The 13,926-nt window shown below is 38.9% G+C and overlaps 1 protein-coding gene and 2 pseudogenes across 3 annotated transcripts; 1 reads left to right on the forward strand and 2 right to left on the reverse strand.

Annotated features, from left to right (window-relative positions):
- Positions 1-258: 258 nt before the first annotated feature.
- LOC144650117 (uncharacterized) lies at positions 259-3,081 on the forward strand (annotated as a pseudogene).
- A 315-nt stretch (positions 3,082-3,396) lies between these two features.
- Positions 3,397-5,989, reverse strand: LOC144650116 (uncharacterized; annotated as a pseudogene). The gene is made up of 2 exons (XR_013570018.1): positions 5,776-5,989; positions 3,397-4,586 (listed from the first exon to the last, which is right to left on the reverse strand). The product of XR_013570018.1 is annotated as an uncharacterized LOC144650116 (transcript).
- A 4,379-nt stretch (positions 5,990-10,368) lies between these two features.
- LOC144647723 (uncharacterized) lies at positions 10,369-13,877 on the reverse strand. Of its 2 annotated transcripts, XR_013569614.1 has the most exons (3): positions 13,396-13,877; positions 11,762-12,817; positions 10,369-10,898 (listed from the first exon to the last, which is right to left on the reverse strand). XR_013569614.1 is itself a non-coding variant. In XM_078507401.1 (2 exons), exons 1-2 carry the CDS (start codon positions 13,795-13,797, stop codon positions 12,746-12,748), a joined length of 474 nt encoding a protein of 157 aa, XP_078363527.1. In that variant the 5' UTR covers positions 13,798-13,877; the 3' UTR covers positions 11,667-12,745. The 2 variants fall into 2 exon arrangements, 1 of the variants encoding a protein (XP_078363527.1); XM_078507401.1 differs by lacking the exon at positions 10,369-10,898 and having other exon boundaries at positions 11,667-12,817.
- Positions 13,878-13,926: the final 49 nt, after the last annotated feature.

Genomic DNA, 13,926 nt, shown 5'->3' on the forward strand with positions numbered 1-13,926 from the left:
TTGGCAAGGCGTCATCTGGGAGAGACGGAATGGGGAGGAGAATAGCAAAGTCCACGTACTCTCCCTTTGCGATGACTGTCGTTGTGGTCTTCGTCAGGTGGCTTGCCATCGACGGTTGACAAAAAATCCAGAAGAAGGGCAGCAATGGTGACTGGATCGGATGGATTGAATAATGCGCCAGGTTGTGGCAGAGCAGGGAAGGTTGATTTAGGCGTGGTGAGGCTTTGTTGTTGTTTTGTTGATGGCCATTTTGAAGCGGCAAGGGACTGGGTTCGGCAGCATGGCCTGCATGGTGCGTTGCGTGTGTCGTCGCCCGTGGGGTTTGTGGATGACCACCATCTTACCAGGAAGCTAGTTTTTCATTGATGATGGACGAGATTAACTGTGCCAGTTCAACTTATGGGGCTAAGTTGCTATCTTGCACCATATGATTTAAAGAAACATCTGAGCCACTTTGTCGGTTAGGGACATCCTTGTTGGCATGGAGATGGGCTATGAGTTGTTGGCGAGTACCCGTCTGTGTCAGATTGTGTTGAGCCAGCGGGAGGCAAAGGGCCTTTGTGGCCATCGACTGAAAGTTGGTCTGTTCAGGTGTCTGTGCGGCTGCTGCGGGACCTCGGCGGGTCCTGGTTGATTTCCAAGTGGTGGGTCTTCCTCGGTTTGGCATGATGATAAAGACAACAAAAAGTTGAGCTTGGATTATTTTCCAATAAGAGCTTTGGTGCGAACGGAAAAAAGCAAACAATGATTGCAAGTGGCGTGTGTGTTCGAACTAAAGGTAAGGGGCATGCGAAGGGCATGTGAGAGAGCTGATTAGAACCATTGTTAGGCCTGCATTTACAGATATGAATCTACGTTGGATTATCTAAAAGATTAAAGGATGCATAGAGTTCTAAAGTGTGACGTCACATTGCCATGACGCTAAAAAATTCAGTTCTGAACAAACGATTCTCAACGACGCGTCCCTTTTGTGACCTGTCGTAGCCTTTGTGTTTAGGAGGTCAAGTGTGTAATAACTGTTAAGAAAAGCTCAAGAATACATAGATTAAGGTTTATTCAAGTCATGTTAGCGTTTTAAAGTCGAAAGAAAGCGATCGAAAGCTGATTCATTAATGGTGCACTGCTTCGCGCCCGAATGTGACAATCACTCGAAAAGCCATAAGTGCAGCTTTTTCGGATTTCCTAGCAAAGAGAAGAAACGGGATGAATACAGAAGATGGATTCGCCTACTGAGGTTAGTAAAGGGTCTGAGTTTTAACCTTTCAAATATCATGAGACTTCTGATGAAAACAAAAAAAGCTTTGCACGATCGTGGTGATGTCGTCGCCATCTTTGTTTTGAAACTACATACAGCTTATTCAACTTTACGACTTTAAAACATCATATTGTCGGCTGTCATGCAGCCGTTTTCTAAACTCATTTTTCTATATATGAGTGAAAAATGTAACTTTTCACTCAGATAAAATCAATTTCAAGTGCTGTCGATGTGTAACGGCAATACAACAAAGCACGTTCAATCATTTTTCTCAGCGAACAAATGTTGTTTTAGTTCTTTTGTACGATCAGTAATTTAACAGCCAGGTCAGGGATCGTATTATTTATATTTTTTTAAATTATTATTGCCGTTTGCTTCAGGAAAGACAGGGAGCCGGGAAAACACGCCAGAGTCTGCAGTTGCCACTTCAGAAATGGAAACAAAAGTAATGGTCCTGAGATTTTCAAGAGAAATGAAGACAAAATTTTCCCTGTAGAAGAAGGAGAGTCAAAAAAGAAGAAAAAATTCGAGCCAGCAAACAAGGAGGCTAGTCTAAAAGAAATGATAGAAGCTGCAAGGACAAGCGAACAAAAATCACAAGAAGACAGTTTGGGAAATTGTGATAGACCTGTATCAACAACTCAAGAAATTATCCTGGAAGCAGAATTGTAACAAGCAAAAAGGGAAATGACTGACCTACAAGAAAAACATGACTACTTGCAAAAACATTACACCGTGACAACATGTAGTGAAGATGTTTTAAAAATGGAAACTGGGTCTCCAACAAGGGAGGTGTTTCATATTGTTGTGAATTATACAAATAGATTTAAGCAAAGCAGTCCATCAATTACTCTAATGGCTGGAAAGTTAAATCAAACACTTTTGAAGATCAAATATTTATTACCTTGATGAAAGTAAGACAAAATTATACAAATCTTCATCTTGCACAGTTATTTAATTGCAGTGTAGCTACAATAGCTAATATTGTAACAACTTTTATTCATGTGCTTCACTCATATTTATTTTCTGATCTCAATTCCATCCAGGGATAAGAACAAGCTGTCAGCCCCATCATCTTTTAGCCAGTTTGGTTCTTGTAGGGTAGTAATAGGCTGTACAGATGTTGAGATTGCCACACCCGGGCTCATGAGCATTTCAAATGCTACGTATTCTAGCTACAGGGAAATGCATTCCTTTCAGGTAATTGTTGGTGTAGCCCCAAATGGTGTTATTACTTACGTAAGCAAACTTTACCCAGGTTCAATATCTGATAAGGCAATTGTGCAGCAGTCAGGATTGTTAAACCACCTAACTGCTGGAGATATGGTCCTCGCAGACAAAGGTTTTCTTATACAGGATCTTCTGCCAAATGGTGTTTTTGTAAATATTCCACCCTTTTTAAACAATGGTAAATTCACTGAGAGTGAAGCAAGAGCAACAAAGGAAATAGCAAAGTGCAGAATCCATGTCGAGAGAGCAAATGCTAGACTCAAGGACTTTAAGATCTTAAGTTTTATCCCTTCATATTTACGCTGTCATGCAGACGTCATATTTCAACTGTGTGCATCACTTGTCAATTTACAGTTTCCTCTCATAAAAGAGGGATGCCAGGGTTACGAATTTGATTAAATTAATCAAATTTGTATCCCTCTTTTATGAGAGGAAACTAAATTGACAAGTTAATCAAATTCGTTACCCTCGCATCCCTCTTATATTAGAGAAAACTGTTAATTGACAAGTGATGCAAAATATTGTTGAAAATTATGTAATCAAGTATTTATTGTTAACTTTGAGCAAAAGAGAAAATAAATCTGTTGTCATTATTGTATTTACAGTTGTACCTGTATGAATTTTTTCATCTCCATAGATGGTGGATAACTCAACCTTAACAGTAACCTATTAATAGTATGCCTACAGTGACTTATGATTGCTGTAGTATATCGCCCTACCCCCCTACCCCCCTCACAACATTATTACTAGTTGTGCAATGTCCCAAATGGAAAATTTCTTCTTACAAACCATTACAACTATAAGCTCATCTGCTAATGGTTTGTATATACCTATGTACACTTAGATTATACAGTCAGAAACAAAAACGGAGGAGCCTATTCGCCTTTCCCGTCGTCCCCGTGCTCGCCCTATTTTTTTCCCATTCCCATCCACTGAAGGAGCCTCTGTAGAGGAGAGAAGAAGAGAGGGTGTACTCCTACTCCAACTTGGGTAAAGTCCCCATCCCCCACCCACAAGCACACACACCCCTTCTTATAACTGCCCCTCAACAACCTTTGGGAAGAGGTGTTCAAAACAAAATTGTGTGAGCTTTGGAACATTTTCACTGCAAGCTTCATCCCTTGCTAAATACACACATCTTTTGTCGTCCACACAACAAAATAACAAAACTTCCTGCGAGAAAAATATATCTCCCCTTGCACGTGGTGCCAATAGACATGTGACTTTTTCAAAGCATATTGACCATGCTCATTTTTCTCCAGGCAGAAATTTGGGGAGGTATTGACTGGCTCTTCAATGGTCATGTTTCTTGCCATATAGGGACACTTGACCTCCAAAACAGAATCTTCATCCACAATACCATCGGGGGAGGCACCCAGAATTCCAGGACCATCCAGCCATAATCCAGTTTCCGTAACAGTTATCCCAGTTAAATTAGTAAATGCTTTAAGAGCTTCTTCTTCATTGTTTAACCCCCATTGTACTGCCTTAACTCTAGTCAAGTCATATTCGCCAAGCAGTCGTTTCAGGAGGGAAGGGGTCACTCTTTTTGCCTGCAAAACAGAGCCAAAATTGCTTGCAGTCAGTCGCCCTTTTCTTGCAAGATGCCAGGCTGGATTATCTCTTTGTCCAACAGTTATCTTACTGACCAAGATAACAACGTGTTCTTGTACCTTGGCATTACGCACCAAACAGTCTAGCTGTTGTTGTGACCCTCTGGTTTGCATAAATTCCTCTGAAAGAATAATTTCCTCAATTGTAGGAATGGGCAATTTGGCTTGAGGTTGTGGTTCTGGGCTCATAAGCCAAGACCAGTGAATCTCCCATACTCTTTTAAGTCTTCATAGAGTGCAGACCGGCCTGATGCGTTGGGGTTTCTAGAAATCGCCACATAATTCTTTTGAATTTGAAACATTTCCTCTACTGACATCAATGAAAGTGAGCTGGTTGACTTCCTCTTCTTCCACTGACATTCAATATCTGTGCGACTTAAATTGTGTATGCCATGGATAAAAAGTGCAGCGGCATGACTGCATTTGAATTTACCCTTTGAGCATTCACATTCTGTCGATTTAATGTTACAATGTTCGTCCAAGTATATCTAAAAGAGTAAACAAGAAAGCTACGTCATTCCAATTTTCTCTTAACAACACATCTTAGCTGTTCGAATGAATTGTGCCTCTTTACTCGTTGAAAGGAACTGTTAAAGTTTTAATCAATAGACGTATTCTATTGTATCCCGGCGTACCCAATCGATGAAATTCGATAATCGATAAAATCGATTGTAATCGATAATAATCGATAGCAATTAATCGATTGATATCGGAAATCGATGAAAATCGATGACCCAAAGAGTTGTGAGTATCGATTTTCATCGATTGTCATCGATTTCTATCGATTATATTGATTGTCAGTTGCAATCGTTTAATAATGATTTCAGATACGTTTGCGCTACGCATTGAGTCTTACCTATTGAATTTTTTTCTCAAGGGGAAAAGACTCGCCTGTCTTTACTGAAAATGGGCACTCGTGGTTAAGCCCTTCACAATAGCCCGGCTGTATTATTATTACGTTCATTTCGTTCTTTTGCTTGACTCGCAGAACTTCGACTACACTCTTTTTTTATAAGAATATAGTTTTTCCGACCCAGCCTGAATATTCTTATTTTTCTGCCGATTTTAGGCTAAAAATATTCTTATGAAAATTCTTAGAAAATACCGTTTGACATTTCCGTTTTAGCAAGTATTAGCAAGTATTCCTCACAGAGATAAAGTGACGGAAATGAAAATACCTGATTTTGTTTCAACTATAAAAAACTATATTCTTTTCAAAATCTCAACCTCCGGTTTAGTCTAAAATATTCTTAAAAATTCGCAAATTTCAGCCTCGATATTCTCATAAACTAGATTCTTATAAAATAAAAAGAGTGTAGACTAACTTAGTGAAAGGATGCGTAACGTATCGCCTTACAAATGTTGCAAGAAGTGAAAAATGGTTCATTTATTATAACCGATAATAATCGATAAAAATCGATACAATTAAGAGGACATGAGTTGTGAGTATCGATTTTCATCGATTAATGAAACCAATCGATATTTATCGATTGATTTTTATCGATTATATTGATTATATCGATTGGTTTCCGATGATCGATTTTCATCGATTGGGCACGCCGGGATTGTATATTGTGCCAGTGATTGAGGAAACAAGAAGTTACGTGTTGGATATACGCAAGTATTACTTCGGCTTCTGTTCAGTACGACTGGGTACGATCGCTTTAATAGACTCACCGTAACTTTGTAGACTTTTTTTGCATACTTGCATGTACCTCTCCTTGCAAAACACCCTGTTGGTAACTAAATGATTCAATGTGGTCTGATTTGAAGTGATTTTCACCTCGTTCGATCGATTTTCTTTCTTCAGTAAAGAAAGATAACAGCGCAGCGATTGAAAGCGACGCCATTTTGCATGCCGAACACGTTTGTAAATGCGCTCCCATGACAACGTGACGTAAGCATTTTAGAACTCTATTGTTAAACAAGGAAATTGTTGTTGTCGCCCATACTTGGACTTTGGGATCGAATGATACTAGAGAGTTCAGAGTATGATGAGATTCCTAGGTATGCGAGACATTAGAGCTATGGGATTACACATCAGATAACATAAAAGTAGTCTATGTATAAAGTGTTACTAAACCAAATGTGCCTAGCTGTCTTGAGTGGTTTCTCTTAGGTCTCATTGAACAAAACTTGGACCCCAGCTCTGTTAATATTTCTTTCACCCCGTCATTGATTGGCATAAAGGAGGATGGGATGCTTGACCAAGTAAGGAAGGTCTGCATGGGACAGCCTGCCTGTGCACCTTAGAACATCATGATGCCAATTCTCAAATTTCTTGTTTAGATTGAATGCTTTCTTTATATCCAGGATGGAATACCGTTCTACTTCCTCCATTTCCTTTACTTTGATGTCAAAACTGAATACTAGACCTTTACCGCCTTACCCATAGTAGGCGCTGAACGTTGCTGAACTGGCTAATGTGTAAATGCTAGAACTATTTGTGTTCACAAGAAGGGTGAAAGTTTTCAGGTTCTAGACTCTTTGCTGTCATTTCTGTTAAACATTTTTCAGGGATGTGTTCAGCGATTCCAATATTATTTGACTTTTCTTCCTGATGGCTCAGCTACTCAGGACCAGTTACCCAGAGTGCCCTTGCTGTGAGCTAAAATGAATTCATTCGTCTTGATGGGATGTCTGCAGAATTACTGTCAGTGGAGCAGAGTTCCCTCAACAGGTGAAACTAATCATGCAAGTATGACTGCGCCTAAAAGTTCAAATCTGGGGAGTAGTAGCACTTTATTTAAACACATGTCACCAATGAGCCAGGGGCTCGTTTAAAAGTGAACGTGTATTCAAAAAATTACAATGTAAAAAATTTAAAGATGATTATCTATTCAATAAAAATACAAAAATTAGACTATAAAATTTAAAAACTAGACTGTAAAAATTTAAAAACTACGTAGACAATAAAATTAAAAAATGTAAACTAAACGATACAAAGATTACAGCAGCAGTTGGCCTTGGTGGTCAGGTTAACATTGTTCAGTAAGAGGACGCTCCTCTTATATTGTCAGGTAGGTTGTTCCATAAACATGAAGTTATGTAGCGATAAGATTTATGTAAAAACTTTGATTTAAGAGCAGGCTGATTAAGCTTACAATAGCCTCTTAGGTCATAATTGCTAGAACGCAATGAGAACAATTCCTTGATGTAGCTTGGCCCCGTAATAAATAAAGATTTATAGGAGAATTAGGGCTTGCGTGTATCTGCGATTCTCCAGGAACTTAATGTTTACCATCTTAAGTAGATCGCCATATGGAGTTGTCTTGGGCAAATTCATTAGTGTTCTGATAGCAAACTGATTAGTAAATTCTAGCTTGTTAGAAAGTCCAGATGAAAGTCCCACTACCTTATTATAGGAATATAACGAGTCATTTTAATAACGCGAACAAAATGTACGCGTAATAAAATTAACGCGAATTTAGGAAAAGTTCTGGTCAAATGGTTATAGTAAAAAAGTTAACATACATAAAATTAACGCGAATTTTTGAAATTGGCGTTAATAACATTTATCGTTAATTTCCTATAATAAGGTAAAACAGGTGCGCAGTATTCCAAATGTGGTAAGATGAAGGCCTTGTAAATATTGATCATCACATCAGCAGGTATAAACTTTCGTACCCTCCTAAGAGCAGCCACTTTAGCATTGACTTTATCACATACAGATTTAACATGGGCCTTGTAAGTTAATGAGCTATCTATAGTTAAGCCCAAGAGTTTAAATTCTTTAACTACATCCAAGGGTGGCTTGGTACGATCTGTTTGAAAAGCTAGTTGCAGCATAAACTCTGCAGGATCCCTTTGAAGAACTAAGCTAGTTCGAGGTAGGGTAGCTGCATGGTCAAAACCAAATTAAAAAAAGAAAGTCTTCCATGCCATTGTTAATTGACGTGTAGTCGTTTTTCGAACTACTCTGACTACCTTGTCATTTTTTCCTGAAGTAATGTCACAATTATTAGTGGGTTGCGACTTTGCCTTGTAACGAAACTTTTTCGGAGCCAACGAAACTCACTGTGTCGATTCCCCAAGGCGAAATTATCGTCTTTAAACAGCATGTAACTTAGGCTGGCCAACGGGACGGTGAGTAGTGGCCGCCTGTTTGCCCAACAGTAGTCAATTCCAAGCGGCAAAATGCACAGCTATTTACAGAATATATAAAAAATACTACTGGAGAATTGACAAATATGTACAGGATTGCTTGTGAAAAAGTAGATTGTTAAGGCGTTTAAATATCTCACTAGTTTCTAGCAATTAATTGTCTTTTTCTTTAAGTAGTTCAGAAAGTTGCTCTTTTCGTATGGTCAAAAGTTTGCTAAGGGCACCAAGGGCCTTGGCCAATTTCCTACAATGGCATTTGTGAGCCTCTTTTTGCTCTTCCATTTCTTTCTTCAACGATTCTCTTTCTCTTTTTTCTGTGCTTTGAAGTTGAAGACTAAACTGCTTCAGTGTTTCACTGCTGCTTTCCACTGTGGTCTTGGCAATCTCCAAACATTTCAGATCGTGCTCAATGGTGTCCTGCTTCGCTTTGCTTTGTGCCGCAAGATGCTCTACCATATCTGGATTTTTTTAGGAAATTTTGCGGTTTTGTTTGTTTCGTCCTGCTCTTCGAGCATTTTCGTTGCCCTGTTCAGCCTCCACTTTTCGTGTAATAGTTGATCGAGCTCTTCCCCCTTCAACATGTGGTATGCTGAATCTTCACACACCTCCTTCGCTTTTTCGTACCACCAAGTCTTCCTGACCTTCTCATTTTCCGACAATCTTGAGATGTCTTGTTGGGAAAACTGGTTCACTCATTTTCTTACCACTGCACTTGCAAGTTGGGCTGTTGGTGAACTTTTCGCACCAAATAGTTTAGTAAGAGTAGACTGCACTGTACACTTACCACGTACTGCCACTTCAGGGGACGATATCTCACCTTTCTCGACCTTTTTGTCTTCTGCTTCTTTTGTGGGCGGGTCTCGCTTTCCTCAGCCTTTAGCTTCAGACATTTCTTTGCTGTCTTGTGTGTTGCCTGATTCTTTTCTTGGTTGGGGCTCTGAATAGCTTCGTTTAACACACTTTTCGCCCCCTGCTTATCGGTTGCCCCCTTATTTTTTTGGACCAACTCAATGACCTCTTCTTCTATCTGCTCCCTTATTTTCGTTGAGCTTGGAGCTCACATCGAGTAACAAGAAAACTGCAAAACCGGCCCTGCTTTCTTATTTGATTGTAATCGGTGTCATTTTCACGAGATTTGCCTAGAAAGACTAACAGCACAGATTTTTGCCAACCGCTATGCAACAAATAGAAGTTGTGACAGGTTTAGCCTGCATGACTTCCGCTAATTTTCCCACACTTCATGACAAAGAAATGGCTGCTGAGTGAGCATGCAGGTTCTATTTTGCCACGTGACGTCCTATAATTTTGAGCTTTAAATTCGCTGAGCCTGCTTAAATTTGATTGTCTCCATACATTTCTTTTAAAAAGTTTTCATGCAGATCATGTATTTTGTTATTGAAAAAGTTTCTAGATTTCCATGGTATGTGACATCATGATGTCTGCGTGACAGGGCTGTCAGTAGTGGAAAACAGGAAACAGAAATTGTCTTTAAAAAAGTGACTGCTAGATATTTCCTTTTTTTCAGTCTTTCATTTTCAACATATCATCTTTTTACCCAGCTCTATAAATTTTGCATGAAATGTTCCGGTGTACCATGCAGATGCTGTTTATTTATTGATGTAATATTATTTTGTATAACATTTGATTTTTTTAGCTTTCCCTATGGAATGGTATAATACAGATGTTTGAAAGGCGTGACAGTGAAAATCAAAATGGTACAAATTTTAACTGCTATCAGTGGTATAACACCCAAACACCCATAGGCTGTGTAGCGAGTGGCAACCGGAAATCTCGTATTTTCCCAATTGCCTTAAGTTAATAGAGTCCGTAAACTTCAATAGAATTTTCATTAAATTTAATTTAGGTGTGACGTCTCGTCACAATTGCAAGTAAAAAATAACACTCATTCAATTTAATTGGGACTCGTTCATTATAATTGGGACTAATTGGTGTTAGCTGTTATTTCCTGTTATCAGGTATTAGAGCCAATCAGGGTCAGGTTTATCTTTGGCTAAAAGTTGACCTAATGTTATCTGCTAACAAAGCCATTATATCCAATAACAAGCTTGTTTTTGAATAACAAGTTAACAGGCTATAATACCTCAGTTTTCGTCGGCTAATGTTAGACATTTTAGCCAATGAAGTTCTTAGGAGCAAAAACCAAAATTCCTGTTTGCTAAGAAAAGACTGGAACACATGCATTTACATACCTTGAATTAACTAAAACACACGTCATTCGAATTTCGTTTCAGACTTAAATGGTTTTCTCTTTCATTAAGATCAGATGATAAAAAGTGAAATTTTTATCGAATTTGTTGTAAGGCCCGTGCTACTGAACCAAAAACTTGAATGTTATGTGAATGTTCTGTAAACCTTCGTTGCTATAAAAACACAATTCATTACAAATAGTTTTAATATCTTCAGTGAGTTGGTAATACAATTTGCTTTGTTTCATCAAAGCACTCTATAACAGAGAGTTTCAGTTTGCGAACAAAAAAAGTTGAAATCGTTATAAAAGACCGCCAAAGACCGCCGCCGGAAATAGCAGTTCTCAAATGGCAACTGTTGACATTCCACTGCTTTCCAGCAGGCAATGACTTGTCATGTCAGACGTTCAGTTGCTTCTTTCTTGTCCCAAACTGACTTTAGGAAACTAGTCACATTGTTTCACTCCACTATGAATAAAAGGATTTCATCTGTTCATAAAATAATAGAGAGGACATTCAATTAGAGTCTTGATCAAGAGTACTTCGCCGTTATTTCTATGCCCGCATCGCGCGCAAAATAACGGCTCAACAAAGCCACACCGTGACAATGCTAGCACATTTTGTTTGCTTATCGTTTGAAAGTTGATAGATATTACCCACACACGGCGAAAAATTCATCACATAATACGCATAAGCGTCGCTTTCATAAAAATTACGGTATTAGGTGAAACAGTATTTTATTTCTCAAAATTTATGTGATGATCGCGTTAGACACCCAAGTGTTTTTGCTTCGGTCTATTGACCTTTGCTGACTGATACTGCAGGTCACCAAAGTCGTCTCACATTTGTATAATCGAAAAAATGTCGATGGAATAGTGTCAATGGTTTTGAATAAATTGTAAAATACATCGCCTTGATTTCAAAACTGGAGTTAATCCTTCATCGGTTCCAATAAAATAGACGCGATTCTTTGAAGTTTTACTACAAGGGTCTATAAGATTTTAGAAAGATGCAACTTTGGCAACCGCAGAATATGTTGGTTATTAGTCTAAAACTTTAGAATGGCTTTCTAAGCGCTATCCTATTTCTTTATGCAAACACCAAAACGAATACTTAAGAGTTTAGATATTAAAACGGCGGAAGTCACGAACGCGGCAAACACAGTATAGTTATTTAATTTACTTCATTCATCTATTTTGGCGCCAAAGTGTGCAATTTATACCGCCAAAATGGTTGCAAAAATGTTATTGAGATTTTACGGCCACTAGTAAGCGCATTTTAGTGTGCACGCCAAAATGTTTTCGAAATGGCAGTAAAGAGTAACAATCAGAACTAACCGGGATTAAGCTCACCTTAGAAAGAAAGCCCACTTTCATTTTCATTTGTTCACCATATGTTCGTCGTGTTTTACCATCTAGCTCCCTATACAAGCCCTGTCAGACCTTTATAACAAGGAGACGTGACTGATTTTGCTGCCCGTTTCAAGCAAAACAGCTCGAGCATTAAAAACTACATTACAGATCAGAGCCCATAACATAACAGAGGCTCGGCGATCGTCACCGTAGGCGTACGTCACTGAATAGAACACGTGTAAGACAACTGATATCCCAGGGGGTTGGTGTGCGTACACAGAACTTGAAACGAACTTTTCATTTGCGTGACCATTTATTAAACGCAATATAGACTTTTTTATAGACTAGATGGCGGTATGTTGTTTTCATCCATCAACTAATTATAAACTGCAACATACACTAATTACAATTTTAAGGCTCTTGATATAATTATAACGTCTTTTCTACAATGTATGTTGCAGATGTATGTTGTGTATGTATGTATGTTACAATGTTACAATGTATGTTGCTGGGCAGCGTTTAGGTGTCTGTAGTTAGGTACACTTGGAAATACAAATGACTCAAAGGTTATGGCCCAAGCTTGCTAGACTTTTGTGCATGTCATGCATCATGCATGCATTACCATGGCATGACAGAAGCAGCTTGTAATTTTGATTTTCAACTTGTAATCAGTGTTGTTCTTTCTTTCGTCTTTTCTCTGTCAGGAAAAAATGTTATTGGTTCCAACCTCGCACGTTCATAAATTAAAGGTTGCGTTAGACTTTACCAAAAACTCTATTTCAGCTAATCTATTTGGCTAGCAAATTCTTAGAAAAAAAAACCATCAAAATATTATTGCGCTTGCCGTAAGTTGCACAAGCAGGTACAAGCATGAAATGTTAAATCACTTAATATAGTTCCTGAAGTAGCGCCTGTCATTGCTTGAATCAACCATTCATGACATTGTTATCAGAGGCATCATTCCTGCAGACGTTTTGGAGAAATCTACTTGTTGGTCGTTTTTCTTCTTTTCCTTTGAACAGTTTCTCCGTTTTTTCTTTTTTCCTGCACTATGACCTGTAAGTAAAAGCATGGAAAACGTAAGGAAGTGAAATACAAAACTACTGACTCGTTGCGAAATGCAGTCATACTAGTACAGGTGACTCCCGATAACTCGAAACCTCGCGCTAACTCGAACCGACATTAATTTCTCAAGGATTTCTTTCATACATTTACTGTAAGTTTACCGTCAGTAACTCGAACCCTCGATAGATTGAACCTCCCGCTAACTCGAACCAATCTTTATTTCCCTTCAGGTCACTTTCTATACAATTTTACCCTCGATAACTCGAACCACGTTTGCAAGATGTGATAAGACAAAAATATAGTACTGTAGTCTTAAACATTAAATTTATTTTGGGGCAGACTAGTGTTCTTTCTTTTCGCGTTACAGAAAATGTGTCAGTGCAGTTCAGGGCCGTTCAGGTTTTAAAATGAAGCTTTGCCTCCTTCTTTAAAAATAATGTCAATAATTTTGTGTGTGTATCATTTGTTCTCAACTCCCAGTAACTCGAACTCCCGATAACTCGAACATCTTCACATAACGTTTGTGTTATATTGAGATTTTGGTTAATAACATTTTATACACAGCTTACATCAGGGAAGTGATTCGCCTTTTGTAGGAGATTTTCCAGGGTTTCTTCCCGCTGCTGTTGGTCAGGATCAGTTTCAGACGGTGCCTTAACCGGACGGTGATTTTTTAGTTTGTCCAACTGCCACTCTGACCGTTTCTCCTTTGCCAGCATGTCCGCAGAGGCAGTTGCCCATTTCGCACGGAACGCCTTCTCCTTATTAACAAATGACGACCACCACATTTGGTCTTCGTTAGTCAGCCGTGAACACTTCTTAACGGACTCTTGGAGATCTTTGATGTCCATCAGCTTCTTGGTTTCGGGCCTAACAAGGACGGGAATTCCCCTTGGTTTGCCGTTGAGCATATGTAGGCTAGGACCATCCGGCAGCCAAGTCTTGTCGTTCGCCCACTTCTTGTACCTCATAGTGACTCGGCCATCCCTCTTAAAAAATTTGTACGCGTGGGGGTACACATGGCGTTTGACGCTGTTGAGGTATGGCTCGAGCCAGGCCTTGATATCGAAAACGTACTTCAACACATGGACGTCTGGAGC

Source organism: Oculina patagonica, chromosome 4, assembly GCF_052425735.1.
Source record: "Oculina patagonica isolate OP01 chromosome 4, crgOcupat, whole genome shotgun sequence".
Classification (NCBI taxonomy): Eukaryota; Metazoa; Cnidaria; class Anthozoa; order Scleractinia; family Oculinidae; genus Oculina; species Oculina patagonica.

Bases quoted from the DNA above. Each gene is read 5' to 3' on its own strand.
- LOC144647723 (XM_078507401.1), bottom strand. From the start codon at position 13,797: ATGAGGTACAAGAAGTGGGCGAACGACAAGACTTGGCTGCCGGATGGT. The intron at 12,818-13,395 runs GTAAGCTGTGTA...TTTTACTTACAG, and splicing joins AGGCGAATCACTTCCCTGAT to GTCATAGTGCAGGAAAAAAG.